The sequence below is a fragment of the Hirundo rustica genome, chromosome 2 (assembly GCF_015227805.2).
Source record: "Hirundo rustica isolate bHirRus1 chromosome 2, bHirRus1.pri.v3, whole genome shotgun sequence".
Taxonomy (NCBI): domain Eukaryota; kingdom Metazoa; phylum Chordata; class Aves; order Passeriformes; family Hirundinidae; genus Hirundo; species Hirundo rustica.
The window spans coordinates 101309060-101329022 of NC_053451.1; the positions used below are offsets into that span (position 1 = coordinate 101309060).

Here is a 19963-nt window from a genome sequence, read left to right on the forward strand (position 1 = left end):
TAGATCCTCAATGCTTTCTCATTATTTTGTGTCTGTGAGATCTCCCAGAGCTCTGTCTTCTGGTGAGGGGCCTGAAAGTTCTTCTTGTTCTTTGCTACATTCATTTGAATGGTATTTTCGACCTCAGAGTTTAGAACTAGAGAGTTAAGTCATGCAGTTGTGAACTTCACCAAGGTCAACACCTTGGTGTTGTTAGCTAATAACCCTATTTATCAGTCAACATCCATGTTTTAGTTGCCCAAGTCTCATTATTGTTTCAAAAAAATTGAAAATACTTATTGTTCTATATTGCATACTTCTTCCTTTCAAAGAATAAGGACAACTGCAAAGGAGTCAAAATAAATTTATTTTGCTTGATGTTAGTATGATAGAGACTATTTTTTTTACTGAGTCTTTCCCTTGACCATAATACATTGTTCTGGTTTTTAACATTTATAAATACGTTTAAGATAATTTGGGGGGGGTAAGGCCTGTTGTACAATATTTTAAATCACATAAATGGAAGAATGTATGAAATGCTGAATGAGTACCTGATTCATAACACTTTTTGTGTTTTACGGAAAGAAATTTTTATCATAAAAGAGGCTACTGGGACAATAGCTTAAACTAGGGGTCTTCTATCTGGCTTTGGTTTTTGTCTGGGGATAATATTTGTTTACTATGTTCCAGAAAAAACATTGTGAATCAAGATATTTGTCCCACTATCCAGCCTCTCCTCATAGGGTCTTGAGGGGCAGCTGTTTGAGGAGTGGCTGAGGGCACTTGGTCTGTTCAGCCCGGAGAGGAGGAGGCTGAGGGGAGACCTCACTGTGGTCTTCAACATCTGCATGAGGGGAAGTGGAGAGACAGGCACTATCTTTTGTCTCTGGTGACAAGTGACAGGACCCCGGGGAATGGCCTGAAGCTGTGTCAGAGGAGGTTTAGGTTCAATATTAGGAAAAGATTTTTCACCCAAAGGGTGGCTTTGTGCTGGAACAGGCTTCCCTGAGTAGTGGTCACAGCACCAAGCCTGAGAGAGTCCCAGAAGCATTTGGATAATGCTCTCTCTCAGGCACATGATGGGATTCTCTTGGTCCCTGTGCAGGGCCAGGAGCTGGGCTTGGTGATCCTGATGGTCTCTTCCAACTCAGTTCGTTCTGTGATTCTCTGATTCTACTCACACATTTGTCTAGCTTTTTCTGCTTTAGACCAGTTACACAGTTTTTTCTGAGTCCACTACAGGCATTTTAAAGTGTCAGAAAAGTCTGATTTCATGGAAATGCAACTAAGTAGAACATATTTATCTTACACCGCTGATTATACAATAATTAAATATACTTTTATGACTAGTTTGAATTACTGGAAAACAGCAGCTATGAGATTATTTTTTGAAATAAAGGCTGTGCACTCTAAAGAGAGAGAAAAATGCTACTTACTGGAACAAGGTGTTTTATCCAGATAAAGCATTTCTTCATTAGTAACTGCTGTTTCCTATCTTGTTGTTGAAAATTAAAGAATTCAGGAAGATAGTGGGAGAGCAACGAGCAACAGGTGAATATATAAACATTTAGACATCAGTACCAGGGGGTTTTGATGGTGATTTTTTGTGGGTGGGTGTGGGTTTTTTTTTTTTTTTTTTTTTTTTTTGGGTGGGGGGGGGAGAGGTTTGTTTGTTTTGTGCTTGGGTTTTTTTCCCCAGAAATACTGTAAAATGAATAATACTTTCTCTTTTGTGTTGTTCTGTCTTATACAACCATTCGAATGCAGAGGAACATATTTCTTTTTCTTTTTTGATTTCAAGTGGTTGGATACAAAATGTCCAGACACTAAGAAGGGATATCCCCCTGATGAAAAGCCAGAAGGAAGTGGCAGTGACAGCTCTCAAAATTGCCCTTCTTTAATCACTCTCTGTCAGATATTTAATGCATACTTTTTCATCTTCCACTTATCTCTCATTGAATTTGAATAGGCTAATAATTTGTGTAAGGACACAGTGGGGAATACTATTAAGTGTAAATATGAAGACTGCAATCTAATACTAACTGAAGTCCCTGAGAGTCTTTCTGTTGACAGCAAATGTATGCTCACAGTCCTATGAGTTGATTTGCAGTTTTGTCTTCAATTATAACATCAGTTGAGCACAGTTTCTGAAAAAAGTGAGGCTTGCACCTCACTTTTTACTTTATTAATATTATGATTTTACTTTATTATATAATTAATTTACTTAATTTACTTTACTTAATTTACTTTATTATATAATTAATATTATAATTTTACTTTATTAATATTATGCATTTTTACTTTATTAATATTATTTTTCTGTTTTTTTAATGGTAAAACACAAGAGAAGCAATTTCTTTTACTTTCTCCAGTGCTCACTTTGCTTTCAAAGAGAAATTAAAAGCCAGAAATAGCAGTGTAGGGCACCTCTGTAATGAAACTGCCCCAGAATATGCTTTCTCATTGCTAGAAAACAGGGATGGTAAAGTGGTATCTCAGCTTAGTGTACATTCAGCTCAGGCTCAAGAGCACTGCATGTAATGCCAGGATACAAGGGATCAATCTAAAACTGAATCACAACATGAGATGTGGAGTTAATGGAACGCCAGCTTGAATTTAACATTTCAGAGCAGGTGTTGATCTTCAGAGGTTACTAGTTATTTTGACTTTTAAACACTTTCATCATCTACCACCACTAAAAATCTAAATGCAACCTAGAAATTATCAAATAGAAAAAATACCATCATCTATAGGCACTGCTAAGTTCCTTATGCCAAATTCTTTAAATATTAGGCTGGCAGTCATGCACTGGGTACAAAACAGGGGAGCTTGTCACCAAGAACTGCAGAAGTGTGTTATCTTCAGGTATAGAGAACATTTGCAATTAAGATGATAGTGATTTTCTTTGTATTGAATTTAATTTCATGTTTTAAATTCAATCTTTACCATTGAATCACTATTTAATAAAGATTATTCTGATTTTTATGGAATTACATGGATGTGTGCAGCAATACTGCCTATTAATGTTACCCTCATCACAGGATGGTGGAATATGGTGTGAATTAACTGGCTCAAAAGCTGCTGCTTAGTTAGTGATGCACTTTGGGGGTGTAGAGCCATAGTTGTAAAAGATTAGTCTGTGATTACAGCAATGTAATGCCATTTTCATGCCGGGTCCCTGGGTTTATATCTGCATAATAAATGCACGGACTAAGTAATTTACTGACAATTAGCCTGACAACTGTTACAGGAAATGGCTTATGCACTTTAATACTTTAACTCCTTGGCAGCAAGGATCAGGTTTTCCCTTATGTTCAAACCCATTGCTTTACTTACTTAGTTGGCCCCTGAGTGGATCAGTGTTGAAATGTGTAAAAACATGAATGGAAAACACTGAGTGATATTTAAGGGCGAAATTAATGGCATCAAACTTAATAAACAAAAGCAGTTTCCATGCACATGATAAGAGGATCTGTCTGCAAAAGTTGACCTTAATCTAGACATATAAAAGTTGAAAAACATACCAAAGATGAGCTGCGGGATTGTAGCTACTTTGGTTGGTAATAATTACTGGCCCTGAGGTCAGATGTGGTGAGTATCCTGTACTGGGCTATTCTTCACAAAGGGCCAGGTTCAAGGGCTCAGAGGGCCAAGTCCAATGGAGACTCAAGTCTTGTTCAGGCAGAGCAGTGTGTAGTAAGAAAGGGCACATTATTGGTGCACTCAAGTTTTAGGGCATGGGATGAGGATTCATTATAGGAGAAAGGAGACTACCCAGCCAGTTTTCAGACCATTGCACTCCCTAAATATAGCTGCTTGAGATGTCCAAGCATATATTATTAGTAAGGTAAGCTTCTGGTTTATTTTCTGTCCTGAAACAAATCTAAAACTTTGCAATGTTTTCAGATAAAGTAATGTGCACAGACCTCATTGCACAGTAACATGCTGCACAAGGATACTTACCCACAGGAAATGGGGTTTCTTTGGTTTTGGCTTATTTTTCTTCTACTGCAAAAATGAAGCTAAGGAAAAGATGCTCAGGGTCTGCCCTCGGTATGCATATTTTCAGGCAGAAGGATCCTTTTAATCGTGTTTCTTTTAAAACCGCTAGGGGAAAAAAAAGAAAGGCTATGGACCTTGCATTACTTCCTCTCTTATTTTAATTTCAAGTCCTTTCTCAGGACATGAGATTGGTTGCAGGGCTAGTTAGGTTATGTCTAGGCTACTAGACAAAGGGGGCCAGACAGCAAGCTCAAGGCGCCCCTGATTGGCTACGCTGCTCGGCCATTTACTCACTCCCTGGATCTCTTTCTGAGCTTCCCACAGTCAGCTGCTTCCAAGGCAAGCCAGAAAGGCTGTGAGCACACAGCAGGGTAAAGCATGAGCTAACCAATGCTGCCTGTCATCCAAACTGAGGATCTGTCCAGGTCTTCTTTATATATAAATGTTTAGCAACAGCCATCCATATTGTATTGGTGTGTTGCCTTTATTCAGAACAAATTGTTTAATTAAGAGATATCAATGGATTTGGCTGTTGTCATGGAATATTATTCTACTGCTGCATAAACTGCAAAGGGAATTTATGAAAAGCTAATGTCAAAGCAGAGCCAAAGACCATTGATATAAAAGGAGATGCTATTGTTTTGATCATGTTCTAATATAATATTTTTATCACATCCAGTGTAATGTTCACACTTAAGCAGCTGAAGCCAAGGCCCTTGGGTCACTCATTAAGGATCTTCTTCTGTTTTGCCTATTTTAGAAAGCATGCATTTATATTTGGAACCTATTAAAACATCTACATTAAATTTACTATAAGTATATGCATTTATAATCTGCAAATCTGCTTTACACAGTTACTAGGAAAATGAATTCATAAAAGAGAAATATGCAGTTTTATTAGACAGATTCATTACCTTGGTTTTTTCCTCTGTAGATTTCCATAGAATGCTAGAATGGTTTGGGTTGGAAGGCACCTTAAAGATCATCTAGTTCCAACCCCCTGCCACAGGAAGGAGCACCTTCCAACCTCTCTGGGCAACCCGTTATAGTGTCTCACCACGCTCACCGGAAAGAACTTCTTTCTAATATCTGGTCTAAACCCACTCTCTTTCAGTTTAAAGATGTTATCTCTTGTCCCATCACTACATGTCCCTGTAAAATGCCCCTCTCCATCTTTATTGTAGGCTGACTTTAGGTATTTGGGAGGCTGCTGTAAGATCTCCCCAGAGCCTTCTCTTCTCCAGGATGAACAACCCCAACTCCCTCAGTCTATTCTCACAGAAAAGGTGTTCCAGCCCTCTGTTCATTTTTGTGGCCCTTCTAGGCACCTGTTTCAACTAATCCATGTCTTTCCTGTTCTGAAGCTGTCAGAGCTGGATGAAGTATTTCAGGTGGGGTGTGATGAGACCAGAGAAAATGAAGATACTCCTCTCCCTCTCCCTGCTGCCCACAGTGCTTTTCCTGCAGCCCAGGACAAGATGGCTTTCTGGGCTTTGAGCTCACGTTGCTGGGTCGTGTCCAAGTCTTTCTCCTCAGGGCTGTGTTCAATCCCTTCTCTGCCCAGCCTTTACTGGTGTTTGGCTTTGCCCCACGTACAGGACCTTGACCCTGTTAAACTTCATGAGGTTCACACAGGCCCACCTCTCAAGCCTCTCAAGGACCCTCAGGACGACATCCCTTCCCTCCGGTGTGCTGACCACACCACCCAGCTGGGAGCCACGAGAACACTTGCTGAAGGTGAACTCAGTCCCACTGTCCATGTCACTGACAAAGACATTAAGCAACACCAGTCCCAACACTGACACAAACTTTGGACTTGGACATTGAGCCATTGACTGCAAATCTAGCAAGACTGATGAAAGAGGTTCCTGCACTCCTGAGCCACTTACCACCATGCTCAGGGCTCTCCAGTCTTTCCTGGTACTCCTCAGGCTGCTCCTGGCTGTGTCACTGGTGCACACACAAACCAGCAGCAGTGGGAAACAGTGGGCTGTATTAAAGTAAACTGCTGACCTCTCTTGGGAGCACATGGGTCCTCCCTCCATACCTCATGGAAGAATCACCCACTGTCACCTCAGCTGCACAGGTGGTTACACGGGGAGCAGATGGAGCTGCCTTACTCACTTCCAGCAGCAATCCTGATCTGACAGGTGTTTACTCTCCAGAGCAGTGAAGAGGTTCTGTGACACACCTCAGCCTTCAGGGGAAGTCCCTTCCTCCTGCAGGTCCTTTCCTGTTCAAACTTCCACTCTTCTCCATTACTGCCCCTCTCTCTGTGTGCTGGGTTGGTTCTTGACTGTGGGTCCATGTAAATCTCTGATTAAGTCATCAGCAAAAGTGTGTTTGACAGTTCAGCTTCCAAATATGCATTTCACAGTCTTTCAGAGAAATGTGTGATTTTAAGTCTGCAGAGAGAGGCCCCCCAGATGATGTATACAGGGTGGTGCAGGGTCTGGCAGAACTCCAAGATGAAGGGTGCACAATGTATGGCATAAATAGTGACCTGCCAATGTCATAAAGTCCAATCACCAAGACCATTATTAAAATAATAAATTTATAGAGCTATAAAGGCTCTGATACTGGAAACTGTGCAAGATCTAAGCCATACAGTACATGAGAGAGAAGTGTAATTCACCAAGCATTCAGTTACTTATGAGGATTAAATAAGAGCAGCCTAGTGGCTTATTTGAATTGTGCCAGCTACCAACAATCCTCAAGTGTTGCCTGGGAATGAAGATGTAATGATTACTCCTGATGCGACAACTCTATGTTAGCATTTCATGAGTCAGTAAAAGAAGAAAGCATTTAAATTAGGACTTAGGTGGAATATGAGCCCACAAACAAAGCCCATGACCCCTCTCCAGAAACCCCTGATTTACCTGCTTTGTAACATTTGGCAGTGCATTAACTGTTTACTTAAAGTTCCTCAGATTCTTTCAGATTTGCTCTTAAGTGTGCACAGAACTGCCCCAGTCTGCTTCACAGAGCACCCACCTCTCTCCTAATCCAAATTCAGACCCTCTGATGAGGCACTGCCCCACCTCCATCTCCCTATATGGACCAGGAATCTCAGAGCCTGCCTTATATTCCACAGGAAAAAGATTTCTCTCAAGGTGGATCTGTAATCACTTAGCATGCCATGCTGCCACCCCTAAACAAATGGTGTCTTCTGGGTCACCTGCCATCCTCTAGAACACATAGAAGATTTTCTGGTCCAGTTTTCCCTCAGCTTAAACAGTTCTCTATCTGATCCAAAGGAGAATAAATGATTCTGAGAGGTCTATTTTGAAGCAAAGAGGTCAAACTTGACTAAGCCAGGGAAAAAATGCAAGGGAACATGACTTTTCAACCTTTCAATGTAGCTGCTTGTCTGAGAAAGGAGAGCCTTTACTCTTGACCTCTTTGATGAGATGCACAGAAGTGCCTGTTGTAGCCAGTAAACCTTAGGGGCAACAGATGCTACAGAAAAAAAAAAGGCTAGGGTTTGAGAAACAGAACTTCTTTCAGGTTTCCTGATTGTCCAGACCACTAAGATAGACGTATTTTTAACAATGACCACGGGCTGCACTTTAGGATGAATCCCACCTCCTCTGAATAAGAGGCAGTGAGAGACATCCCACTCCATTATCCTAGAAATCCACAGCTTTGTAATCTAAGAGGAGCAAGTCAGCATCCGTTCAATCTGAGACAGGCATGGAAGGGAAAGACCCTTAGAAAGGACCCTTTCAGCATGAAATCTCTCAATGTTTGGTTATTGGCCACAAAACTGATTGTGTTTTAGAAGGAAAGAATGAAATTCTTGACTGGTTTTTCAGTGTAAGGTTGTATATGGTGATCTGGTGCAGAGTGGTCTGAGCAGTGGATCCTGAAGGAGGTACCTCAGCCCTGCTGAGAATCACAGTTTCGGGAGGGCACACACAGAGCCCGTTGCTGATTACTTGCTCTCTGCAAGCAGAACTCTGCTCTGCTGAAGAATCATGTTCTGCCTCATGGACCACATGGTTCCTCAAGGGCCTGGGTATTCTTCACCAAAGCAGCAGCTGCTGCAACTCCTTCGGCCTGCCATGGGGCTGAGATTTTTTGGCTGTAATAAACAGTGGGCTGTCTGGGGAAGCACGGTAGCAGAATGGTGCTCTTCTCCAAAAGCTAATAATCTTTATCTGTGCATTTCTGTGTCTCCAAAGCCCAGAGCTGCAGAGAAGCACCTGGGCAGAGCTATGACTAGCTGAATTGTGGACACTCTCCATTAATAAATGGTAACCAACACTCAACTGATTCATGCTGCATGAACAAACTCATTGCTCCTCCACCCCAGGAACACAACTACGGGTTATCTCCCTTGCTTTTGTCCTTGGGGAAATATATCTGAGAAAAGGCTAAATGCTTTCCTTAAACAGACATAATTAGTCAGGGAAAACCTAGGATTTGAATTTACCAGATCGATGCTCATTATGTTAGGCTGCCTCTAATGACTACACTCCCGATGTGTGTTGTTTTCATGTCCATGTCTCAGGCTATGAAACTATCATACCAGAATTGCTCTTTCTTCTTGCACTGTTTACTATGTCTTATAAAGAAATAGTCCTGAATAATAAATAAAACAACATAACAGCTTGCTCAGAATGCTGCTATAAACTCTCACACTGCAATTTAAATCAGCTGTTGAAGAGATGCAAATTACAGGCACGGTGCCAAAGCAGGAGCATATGTAAAAACTCCTTTTTTTTTCCAGTTGTGAATTTGCCTGTTGCCTGTGTATAGGCACATGTGCATATTCTCCCACCTGTTAAACTAAAACTGAAGATGCGTTTACTCTGTATAAGTTTCAGACTGCAGCAATTTTCCTTTCCAGACAGTGATATCCCATCAGATGGAGCAGTCTGAGGTGTCGAAGCCTTTGGTCAGTCTGGTTATAGGAAACATCAAAAAATAAGAATCTGGGAGAATTTTTCAGCTCTTTGGCTCGGTACCCCTGTGAATAATTTTGCACTCTTCGGCTTCATATCCCTCAGAGTTTTGGTTTTGTCACACTTCAGAGATGTGTTTTGCGTGAGGTAAAGCACACAAAATCTGTTAAAATCAGACTTTAACTCCTTGGATTTTTAATAAAATATAAGTTTGGCTTATCAATGTTAAAAATAATGAAGGATAAATTTGATATAGATCAATAAGTTCCTCAGTGTGGACATAGTGTCATTTGGATGACTGTGCAGAAGACCTCTGCCCAGCACGATTGTTGGTGGTAGAAGCCAGAAAAAGATCTTATGCCCTGACCCTGCAACATGGTTTATGTCAGCAGAGCTCTGAGCCTGTGTGAAAGCCGTGTGGTGCCCCTCACAGCAATGCACTGAACATCCTGCATCAAAAAACAGATTTGGTATTGATAAAAAAGTAAGGCAGTCAGTTTAGGAGATGCTTATTTTTAGGCTGGCAGAAAGTTCTCATTCCCTTCCCATTCTTCTGGTCATTTTATAAATACAAAGAACTGATGACAGAAAAAAATTCTTGTGAAAGACACCCAAGAAGTACCTTAAGGATGTTTTGTAGTAAAAATATGGATTCTTTTTTGTTGTTAGGATGTGGGATTTGAGACAGGAGATTCCCCAAAGGAAAGGAGATTTGTGTGGGAGAGGGATAGGAGGCTGAGTTAAACAAGCAACAGATCAACTGATGGGAGCATTGAAGATGAGAGTCAGCATGGAGGAATTAATTTCAAAATAATCTTCTGCACACATTGTGTGGAAATGAGTTGAATTGTAAGGAGGTAAAAAATAGGAAATGCTTAAAAATACAAGGAAAATTTTATTTCATTAGTGCAAGATGTGCTGGGTGTCTGCAGTAGTGTCTCTGACCTGTTGCTGATTGATATCTATACCAGCTCCTGACCATTTCTGTTGTCGTTTGTCCCTATCAGTGAACCATCCTATTTGTCTAAATCCCATTGTTTATCTGTGTCCCATGTATCATTTGGTGTATAATTCCATATCAGCCATAAGTCAATGTCTGCTCTCTAATATTAGTCACCCAAGCTGCTTTTATAATTCAAGTCCTGCATATGCCTTCAGACAGTAAAACAAGGAACATTACGGAGAAAAGCTGGCAGAATTGTTAAATAAAGTGAATGTCTGAGGCTCAGAGGAAAAAGAAAGGAGTTAAAATCGATTCTGAGTCCTTTCTGTAGCCGCAGAGGTAGATATTGTCTAAGCCCTGTATTTGAGACAATAGTTACTAACACTTATAGCTGAGCTTCCATTAATTTCTGCAGCCCAAGGTCAGAATCACAGAGAAGGATTTAAAACATATTTATAACGAAATGAACAAAATAAAATTTCTTTTAAAAGAAATATTTTGAAATGAGTGCCAAGAAAAAGTAATCAGTTCATTCTCACTGAAAATAGAAACCTAGGTTAGTAGCAACATTTTAATATTATTATTAATACTTTTTTATTATTATTATTTTCTTTCATTAAGTAAATCTTCCCTCCTGCCTTCTCTTCTCAGTGAATCTATTTATATCTTGTAGTTCCATGCAGTCTCTTAGATGAGTTGGCTACTCTGGGTTCATAAAACATTATTGACAAGATTAGCCAGAAGGAGTTTGTCTGACCCTATACTGAAGTGCAGATTTCATGATTTCATGACTGTAGATGCAATACCATCTTTTTTTTTTTAACCACATTCAGGAATGTCCCAGGCCTCTGCACGTTATGCAGTTCACATGGCAATCAGCAGGCAAGAGCTCTGTTTCCATTAATGCAGAGCAACTGAGCAGTTTCTCAGGATCAGGTGTGAGGAGCAGCTCTGCTACCTGCTCCCAGAGAGGCTGAGAGCCACTTCAGTGAACACTGTTTTGTGATAAGAAGAGAAATAGGGGCCCAGATCTTTTCATGTCAAAAGAAAAGCAAACAATTCTATTTGCCCAAGTACAATCCATTGCTCTTTTGCATTGGAAGAAGGAAAACTTTAAAAAGAGATGCCTTGTGAAGAGGTGCTTGTCATGACTTGGAAATTTAAAAGATTACTGGAAAGCTCAGAGAAAGAAAAACAATTTGATGGACGTATGACAAAGGATTGATTTGAATATTTTCAAAGTTGACATAAATTCTAAATAACTTTGTACTTTAATCTTGTAGTTACAGTGGGAAGTTTCTAGAGGTAAGATTTCTGATTTACTGTTCTGTAGATTTATTTCCACATTTTCATTTTCACAAGGAACATTTTAGCTCTGGGAGTGGCTGCACCCAGTCACAAGTGTTGCTGAGGGTTGTGTAGAAATTTCTGAATGAGCTTTCAAGTGATTTGCTCAGAGATCTCCACAACACTGTGATGATACAGAGCTCAGCACAAGCTATAATGTCTGGGTTAATGGCCTCCAGCGAATTCCATCCTGCCATGACTGCATTGGGACCATCCCTCAAACTACCTACACGAAAGCCAGCTCTAGCACATTTATACAATCCATTGTGACTGCTGTGGCTATTTATTCTTCTCAGACTAGCTCAGGTTATCTGGGTAGATCAGGAGCATGTCAACTGTTTAATGGGCTTTCCTTTTCTGAACTCCTGGTTTTGAAGCAAAATGAAATAGTGCCTGAAAATTGTTCTTGTTCAGTGTCTATTAGATAACCTGTGTGGATATATCCCACTGTAACCCAGAGCTGACAGTAATGTATGTTTCTGTTATCAGCCTCAGCAGAAGGAGTCAGGGAAGAATGAACACATCATATGGACTATCCTGTAATGCCAAATGCAGAACTGAAGGGGCTTTGTAGAATGAGACTTACCTTCCTCTGCCAGAGCTGGGTCTATGGACAAAAGCATTCACTGAATGTGAAACGTGCCAATCCAACAATTTTCACACGAGCTTTAAGGCACAAAAATGTGCATCTTAGCAGGGATTCTCCTTCCTTGAAATGCTGATAGGATTTTACCAGTTTGACTCCAGTTACATTCAGCAATAGTCCCACAGCTGAAAACTCACATACCACTTCAGGAATTGACTATTCACTGTTTGAGCTCAAACAGTGTCAATGTATATATATAGAGAGAGAAATAGCTTTAGCAGTACTTACTCCAGAGAATCTTCTTTCTGTGACTCGTCCTGTGATCACCTGGACCTGACAATCACTGAAGTATTTGTCTTGGGAGGCCTCAGTGGTATTTTGCTGAAGAAAAGCTTTCAACTCTGGAATACCACATGCCCTTTTTAAATCCAGGTCGTCTCACAGGGCCACATTCTTTCTTAGATGCTGTCTCAAGCAAGTGCAGGGAAGTAGCTTAAATCTTGATGTAAGAGTAGAGTTCTCTTTTTGTTTGTTTGTTCACATATATTTACATGTGCGCCTGCATGTACACTTCTTGAAATAGGCATCTGGAACAAGGGAAAAACTGTATTTCCTGCTATCTGTCATGCTTTCCTTCTGATCCCAACCAGTATTGCCTCTACATCTCAGCTGCTATGGGTAGGACACATTGTGTCTCCCCCAGTTGGAAATATACCACTTTCATAAATGGTGTTGCTCACATGTATTTCTAGACACTTGGTAATTCTTGGACTGAGTGATATTGATGGGAATGAGAGTCCTAAAAAGATCTTAGACACCTAAAGATCTCTTCAGGTTTTTCTCTGGTTCTCTGAGTGCTTTTGTGACTCAGCCTCAGTCTGTTGGTCATAAATATATATTGATTACACGAAATACGATTCTGAGTCTTGAATGCAACAATAAGCACCCAAAATCATTGCCATATTCCTACCAGGGCAAATGACATTCTCAGCAAGCTAAGTTATTATATATGACAGATGAACTTTCAGAGGATGTTGGTTTTAGCTTGATGAAGCAGAACAATAATTTTGTCTTTATTTGAGTTTACCAGCAAATTGAATCAGTGCAAAATACCATACTATTACTGCATTTATTGAGACCTCTGGCCTTACGGATTTTGGGGTTTGGGTTTGGTTTTGTTGGTTTTGGTTTTTTGTTTGTTTTGCTGTTGGGGTTTTTTTATGTTTGTTTGTTTGTTTTGTTTTGTTTTTTCTTGTTTTGTTTTTTTTGGGGTTTTGTGGTCTTTGGCGGGGTTTTTTTTGGTTCTGCTGTTTTTATTTTGTAATTTTTTCAATTTGGAAGGGTTTTTGTTTGTTTATTTAGTAGGTATTGTTATCAGGAATTAGTAATAACTGACATAAACTTAATAATACACATTGGATTGTGTTGAACACTTCTAAGGAAGAAGGAATTATGTGTTTACTGGGCATGATTATATTTAGGCAGTCAGAACTATGAACTTGACAGAAATCCCATAGAAAGACAACCTCATAAAAGAAAGGCATCACTACCCAGCAAAAAATATCACCTTGATTTGTAAGCCTTACGGTAACTATGTTGTCCTGGTGCCATTTTTTTTGGCTTGGTTGACTGAGCTGTTAGGACTCTAATGAGATGATGATGTTTAAATAGAGGGAAAGATTGGTTTTGCCGAAAGCCAAAGTGATAGGGAAAGAAAGATTAGAAAGAAAGAAAGAAAGATCTTACCTAGGTGTTTGCAAAAAAGGCTACCTGTGGTCTGCCTCCTGATTTCTTAACCTCAAGCAAACTCATTAAATTGTGTGAATTTTCTCATAAGTAGTTTGGACTATACCTTATATGGGCCCTTGGAAACAAGTGCAGCTGCACTTCTTCTGGAGTAGCTGCAGGTTCCCCATGTCTCAGAGGAACTTTTTCAGTGCATCAAAGCCATCTTTTTCTCCCTGGCCCAATGCCCATGGTCACTGGCCACAGGACTTGCTGAGTCGCCTTTGACAGCACTTCTCCAGCCATTCCCCTGTGTGCTACACTCTGAGCAGGGAAGGAGCTGGGATGATGAACAACTTGTCCCTGCCTAATTACCATGGCCAGCTGAGGTGTCCCAGTAGCAGTTTATCCTTGTCTGACTTACAAGGATGTGCCTGCAGGGCCATGGAGGGGTGCCTTGGCAAGCTCTTGAAGTGGTAATTCAGGCACCTGTATAGTACAGCAGCTGCAGAAGCAGAGGCCTCCATAGGGGTTAGCTCTCTTTAGGTCTCATGAGGACTCTGATGGATGTTGGAGACTGTTCAGTTTGGCTGGGGATAAGTGGTTTCTGAAACCCCAGCTGTCTTCAGAACTCACATTTAAAAAAAAAACAAAAACACCTCCAGCAAGTTCCCCTATCCTCCCCCGCTGTCCTGGGATATGTGTTACTGGTGCTCAGGTCAACATGTGGGTCTTTGTCCTGACACCATCCACATTTTGATTACCTCCCTTGTTTGAGCTCTGGCATGAAATCCCTGTCTGACAGACAATGGGATTCTCAGTCCCTGGTGGGATCACTGCCTCCCCACTTAGTCCCTTGGTTCTGTTCCTGGATTCCTGCTCTATCTCCACATTCAGGTGGGATTGATTTTAGTCTTTTCCAGCAGTCCTAATTATCCTGCTCTGCGTAGTAAGGGGAGAAGGGAGGTTTGGCTCATCTTTCTCCTCTGTATATACAAAATAAATCATTTGAGATAGTGAAAAAAACCTCTGCATTGGCACAAGGGTCGAATTCAGAAGGTAGACTAGAGAATACTATTTATAGAAAAAGTTACAAGTTTCCTCACAGATCTGTAAATTATCTTGCCAGATTTCCACTGTCATTCATGAGGTAATTCAGCCTTGTTATTTTTTATTTTTGCTTCCACGTCTCTGCTTTGCCCACAGTTCTCTATGTGTACTGTATTTTAATTTGCCTTACAAAACCCCTTAATAAATACACATATCAAAGAAAATTGGCAAGTGCACAGGTATTATTTTAAATCTCTTGTATGGTTATAATATTCCCTTCCCACTAAGGACAATTTAGCTATATGGTTCAAATTAATGTGAAGAGAAAAGTCTGCCACGTGCGACCTGGATACTCTACACCAAAAAAGACAAGAGTTGGGCTGAAGTTGAGGATGTAGATATGATTAGTTGCAGTTTAGATCATCTTCAGGGAAATAGTACAAGTAAATCTTCTCAAGAGCATATCCAATGAAGCAAGATTTATGACCGTGTGCTATCAATACTAAAGAATATTTAGCAAAGGCTAGAGTTAGGAGCTGGGTGGGGTTCAAATGTATTTCTTTCAGCACCCATCATTCCATAGGGGAACTGTTCTGCACATTGGGGTGGATTCATCTCCTCTGGCAGCTGATAAGGAGAAGATTCATTCACTACCCAGATGGCAATAAGATCACACATTGGGTACATGAGTTTTGAGGCAACATGCTACAGCATATTCAGGGCAATATTCTGTGTATTCAGGTTTCTTGTGGGTACGGTGAGCAGTTGAGTGCCAGGGACTTTCTGTAAGTGTTAAGTGCCCTGAAGTCCCAGGAGGTGTGTGACACATTCTAATGTCAGAGTTCTTCAAGAAGGCAGTGTATCAGAGAGCCCTGTTGACTGGCAGCAGCAGCAGCAGCTGACCCTCTGGGGAAGGAGGGGAAAGGGAGCTAAAGGGAACAGAAGCGATATCTTAGCTGTTTATCAGAATACTACACATGTACTTTCTGGTTGATTTGAGTATTAGCTGCCTGGTTTGGGCATGGTTTGGTGTTTTTTGCCTGAGTCCTTTTGAGAAACCTTTTTTCCTTATGGCACAAAGAACATTTTGATTATCTTGGATGTCCCTGAAAGGCACCTGGACTGTTCCCTTGTTGCATTGGAAGTGACAAAAGGAAAACAAGGGGGAGAAAAGTATACTTTGCTTAAGTTTTTGTACGTATCATCAATTCTTTTTAGATTTCAGGCAGTAAAGTCAAATTAATTATTTCCTTTGCCTTTGAAGATTTTTAGATTGTGTCCTGAAACCTTGGCTATGCTTCACAGAAGTTTGCAGCTTTCATTTTAATTGAACTATTAGATTAGAAAAAAATCTTATAGGATGTGTTTTAGTTTACCACTGCCCCTTGTCCTGCTGCAGAATGCCCAACTCAAAAATTTGTTCTCATCTTTCTTACAGACCTGCCTTAAGTATTGAAAAGTCACAATAATGTGTCCCTGGGACCTTCTCTACTCCAGGCTGAACAAATTTTACATTGCTTTTCAATTCCCAGAGCAGGATGTTGTGGGTGACTGTCAAAGGCCTTACAGAAGTCCAGATCTGTAGCCCTTCCCTTGACCACTGATGTAGTCACTCTACCATAGAAGACCACTAGGTTGGTCAGGAAAGACAAGCCCTTGTTGAAGATGTGCTGGCTGTCCCAAATCACCTCCCTGTCCTCCATACGTCTTAGCACAGCTCCTAGGAGGATCTGTTCTGTGATCGTCACAGTCACAGAGGTCAGGCTAACAGGTCAGTAGTTCCCAAGGTCCCCTTTTCTCCCATTTTAAAAATGGGTGCAATGCTTCCCTTTTGCCAGTGACCAAGAACTTCACCTGATTGCCATGGCTTTTCAAGTATCATGGAGAGTGATTTGACAACTACATCAGTCAATTCCCTCAAGACCCTGGGATGCATCTAATCAGGTCCATAGACATTTATATGCAAGTTCCTCAGGTGAGGAACAAACCTGATCTCTCTATTATTTTACTGAATTTATTGAACTCTTATAGTTCTTACAGTGTTCCACTTCTACCAGCAGAAGGCAAGTAAAAGACATTATAATTAAGTACGGAAATGGAGGGAGGTATTTACTTTATTGTAAATGACAGTGCTCTGGCATGTACCTGCTCCTGCACATCTGGACTGCAGTCTGCGTTGTGGCAGCATATTTCCTAACATACATAAGCCATGTTTTCCTAACGTAGTTAAGCATGTTTAATAGGTTCTGCTGACATTCAGGAGCTGGAACTAATATGCTTACATATGATGGCCTTTGCAAGACAACAGTTGTCAACCTCCTTCTCCACAGTTTTCACTGTCAAGTGAGGTGTTCAGGAACCCCATGCCACTGAGACCCGCAGAAAAAGTCCAAATCAATAAAAGCTTAGTGGTGAAGAACAAGGCTACAGAGCTCATAGGCAAACTGGACACAGACAAGTACAAGAGACCACACAGGAAACACCCACAAGTGCTTAGTATAGCTGTGGAAGCTGGGTGATTGCATTCCTAATTATCCTTAAAAGGTCATGGTAACTGGTGGATGTTCCTAATCTTGTAGAAAAAAGAAATGTCACACCTATCTCTAAAAAAGACACACAGGAGAATACAGGAGTTACAGGCTGGCCAGCCCTACCTCAAAGCCTGGAGCAAATCCTTCCTGAAGTCATTTCCAGACCTGAAGGACAGGAATATGGCTGGTTGTAGTCAATATGGATTTCTGAAGGGGAAATTATTCCTTGGAATTCTAATAGCCTTCTATCACAACTTGAAAGGCTTCATGAATCAGGACAGAGCAGTGTATATCTCAGCTTTAGCAAGGCTTTTGTTACCGTCTCTCACAACATGGAAGAGCAAAATGGGCATGGAAATCTGACTGAATTGTAATGCTCAAAGGGTTGTGATCAGCAGCACAAAGTCCAGCTGGTGGCCAGTCACTACTGTTGTACTACAGGCACGGGTACCAAGCCAGTACTGTTTAACATCCTCGTTCATTACCTGGATGATGGGACGTGGTGCACCCTCTACAAATTTTCAGGATATAGAAGACTGTGAGGAATGGTTGACGCCCTAGAGAGTTTCCTGATATTCCGAGGGACCAGGAAAAGCTGCAGAAATGGGCCAAGAGGACCTCACTGTGTTCAGCAAAAGGAATGTATTCCTGCACCTTGGAAGGAACAATCTGGGATCTGGGAGATGCCCAGCTGCAATGCAGATTTGCAGAAAAAGCCACAGGGCTCCTGGTGGACCCCAAGCTGAACATGAGCCAGCAATGTGTCGCTGCAGCAAAGGCAGCCAATGGACTCTTGGGCTGCATTAGGCAGAGCATGGCCAGCAGGCTGGGGGAAGGGGTGCTTTGCTCTGCTCAGAACTGGTGAGGTGCATCCGGAATGCTGACTTCAGCTCTGGGCTCCTCAGTATGGGAGAGACATGGACTTACTGCTTTGGGTCCAGCAAAATGTTATAGAGGTAGTTAAGAGGCTGGAGGATCTATCATACAAGAAGAGTCTGAGATTGCTGAGGCCACTCAGCCTGGGGAATAATGGTTCTGGGGAATCTCAGCCATGTGCGTGAATAACTGATGAGGCGTAAGTAAAGAAGAGGCAGGCAGATTCTTCTCAGTGGCACCTAGTTACGAGACAAGAGGCCATGGACACAATCTGAAACACTTGAAATTCCACTTAAATATAAGAGAAGCAATTTGCTGTGAGGGTGGCTGCTCACTGGCACAGGTTGCCTAGAGAAGCTGTGGAGTGTTCATCTCTGGATATATTCGAAGTCTGATGTGGCACAGTCCTGAGCAACCTTCTCTATCTGATCCTGCTCTGGGACACGATGGACTATGGGGACTGGGCGATCTCCAGAGACTCCTTCCAGCTTCAATGATGCAGTGATTCAGTATGTCTGGATGAAGAGAAACACATTGTTCAAGGTGCCTGGCTAGTAGAAGTACCACCAATTCAAAGGAACAAAAATGATAATTTGGAGGGAAAACAGCAGGCTACTTGGCTTGTTTTTGACTTGGTATTGGAAATGAAAACACATTTGCAAGATAAAAAGGAAGTGTTTTAAAACAAATTCTTGGAATTTAACAGCCTCAAAACATGTTAGTGTCGTGGTTTTTATTCCCCAAACAGACATGATTGTTCCCTTTAAGGTGGGTAGTCTAGCGCTCAGGCAGATGACAATGGGTTTCACTGCAGTCATTAGTTTATTCTTCCATTTTTCAAAGTAATGATGTTTCCATTTCTGTAAATAAATTTCAGATCTGAATTATAAGCCAAAAGGGGATATTTATGTTCTCTGCATTGACATTTTTTCATTTATAAGGAATATGATGTGATTAAAAATAATAATGGCAAAACAAAGAAGAAAGTACTTGATACTCAATGCTTGTACCAACTTCGATGTCACTAAAATTCAGGCCTTTAGCATTAATCCTTTTTGATTCTGTTGAGAGCCCCTGTTTATTTCATCACACCTAAAAAATCAAGGAGGCTAATAGGCTACTAATTAAATATTATGTCACCATTCATGCTGCCACACATCAATGACTGCTGAATAACAACAAAGGTGGTGGGAGGGAGGAGAATACAAATAGCTGTTTAATGAAAGCTATCTGTTCAAGCCAGAACAGACATTGCTAAAATATTTGGTTTTGGCAAGCCAGACACTTCCAGATCAGGTGCATGAAGAGCTGCTTATAGACTGGAGTCAATGTGAAAACTTTACCTTGCTGGGAATTTCGGTGGCAAACCTTTGCCTACAGTAGAGTAAATGTGGAGAGATAATCTTTTAACTCTAAGTTCTGGAGAGAGAAGGGAGAGAGGAGTGGTTGCAGTGCTAAAGTATATTCTGTTCTGGTACTGTGGATCAGAAAATAGTCCTCACTCCACTCTCTTGTGAATCTCTAAATGCAAGGATGTAGTTCTGTGTGTTTATATAACAACTTCCAGTGAAACTAGGTTAAATAAATTAGTGTTGATAATATTTTTCTTTTGATCAAAATTTACATGAGCGGTTTGGGAAGACTCACTTTCTACTTGTTTTCAGCCACATCTGTACCAGATTGTACGGAGGCTGAGGAATCTGTACTTTTGTTTCAATATATATTGCAACATTTTTATTGCATTCCACAGGTCCTCCAGTAAACGTTACTTGCAATATTTTTATCAACAGTTTTGGATCAGTCACAGAAACCACAATGGTAAGTGCTACGATGTCATTGGCAAGAGAACAGCAATACTTAATATATGTCATGAACACAACCTGTCAATTTTTCTATTTATTGTTCAACTTGCAGGTCCTCCTGTAAATGTTACCTGCAACATATTTATCAACAGCTTTGGTTCAATAGCAGAAACTACAATGGTGAGTGGGACTGATCATTGAAGCCATCTTGTGAA

At 40.9% G+C, this 19963-nt stretch overlaps 1 protein-coding gene across 4 annotated transcripts in view; it reads left to right on the forward strand.

The window, feature by feature from the left end:
- GLRA2 (glycine receptor alpha 2) overlaps nucleotides 1-19963 on the forward strand; it is a 126291-nt gene that overhangs the window by 5051 nt on the left and 101277 nt on the right. For 2 of the 4 annotated variants that reach the window (XM_040057075.1, XM_040057077.1), the window contains exon 3: nucleotides 19697-19764. In XM_040057075.1, coding sequence (XP_039913009.1) covers nucleotides 19697-19764 — 68 coding nt within the window. Of the gene's footprint in view, nucleotides 1-19696; nucleotides 19765-19860; nucleotides 19929-19963 lie in introns of all 4 variants that reach the window. The other 2 variants (XM_058419510.1, XM_040057076.2) reach the window with 2 other exon arrangements.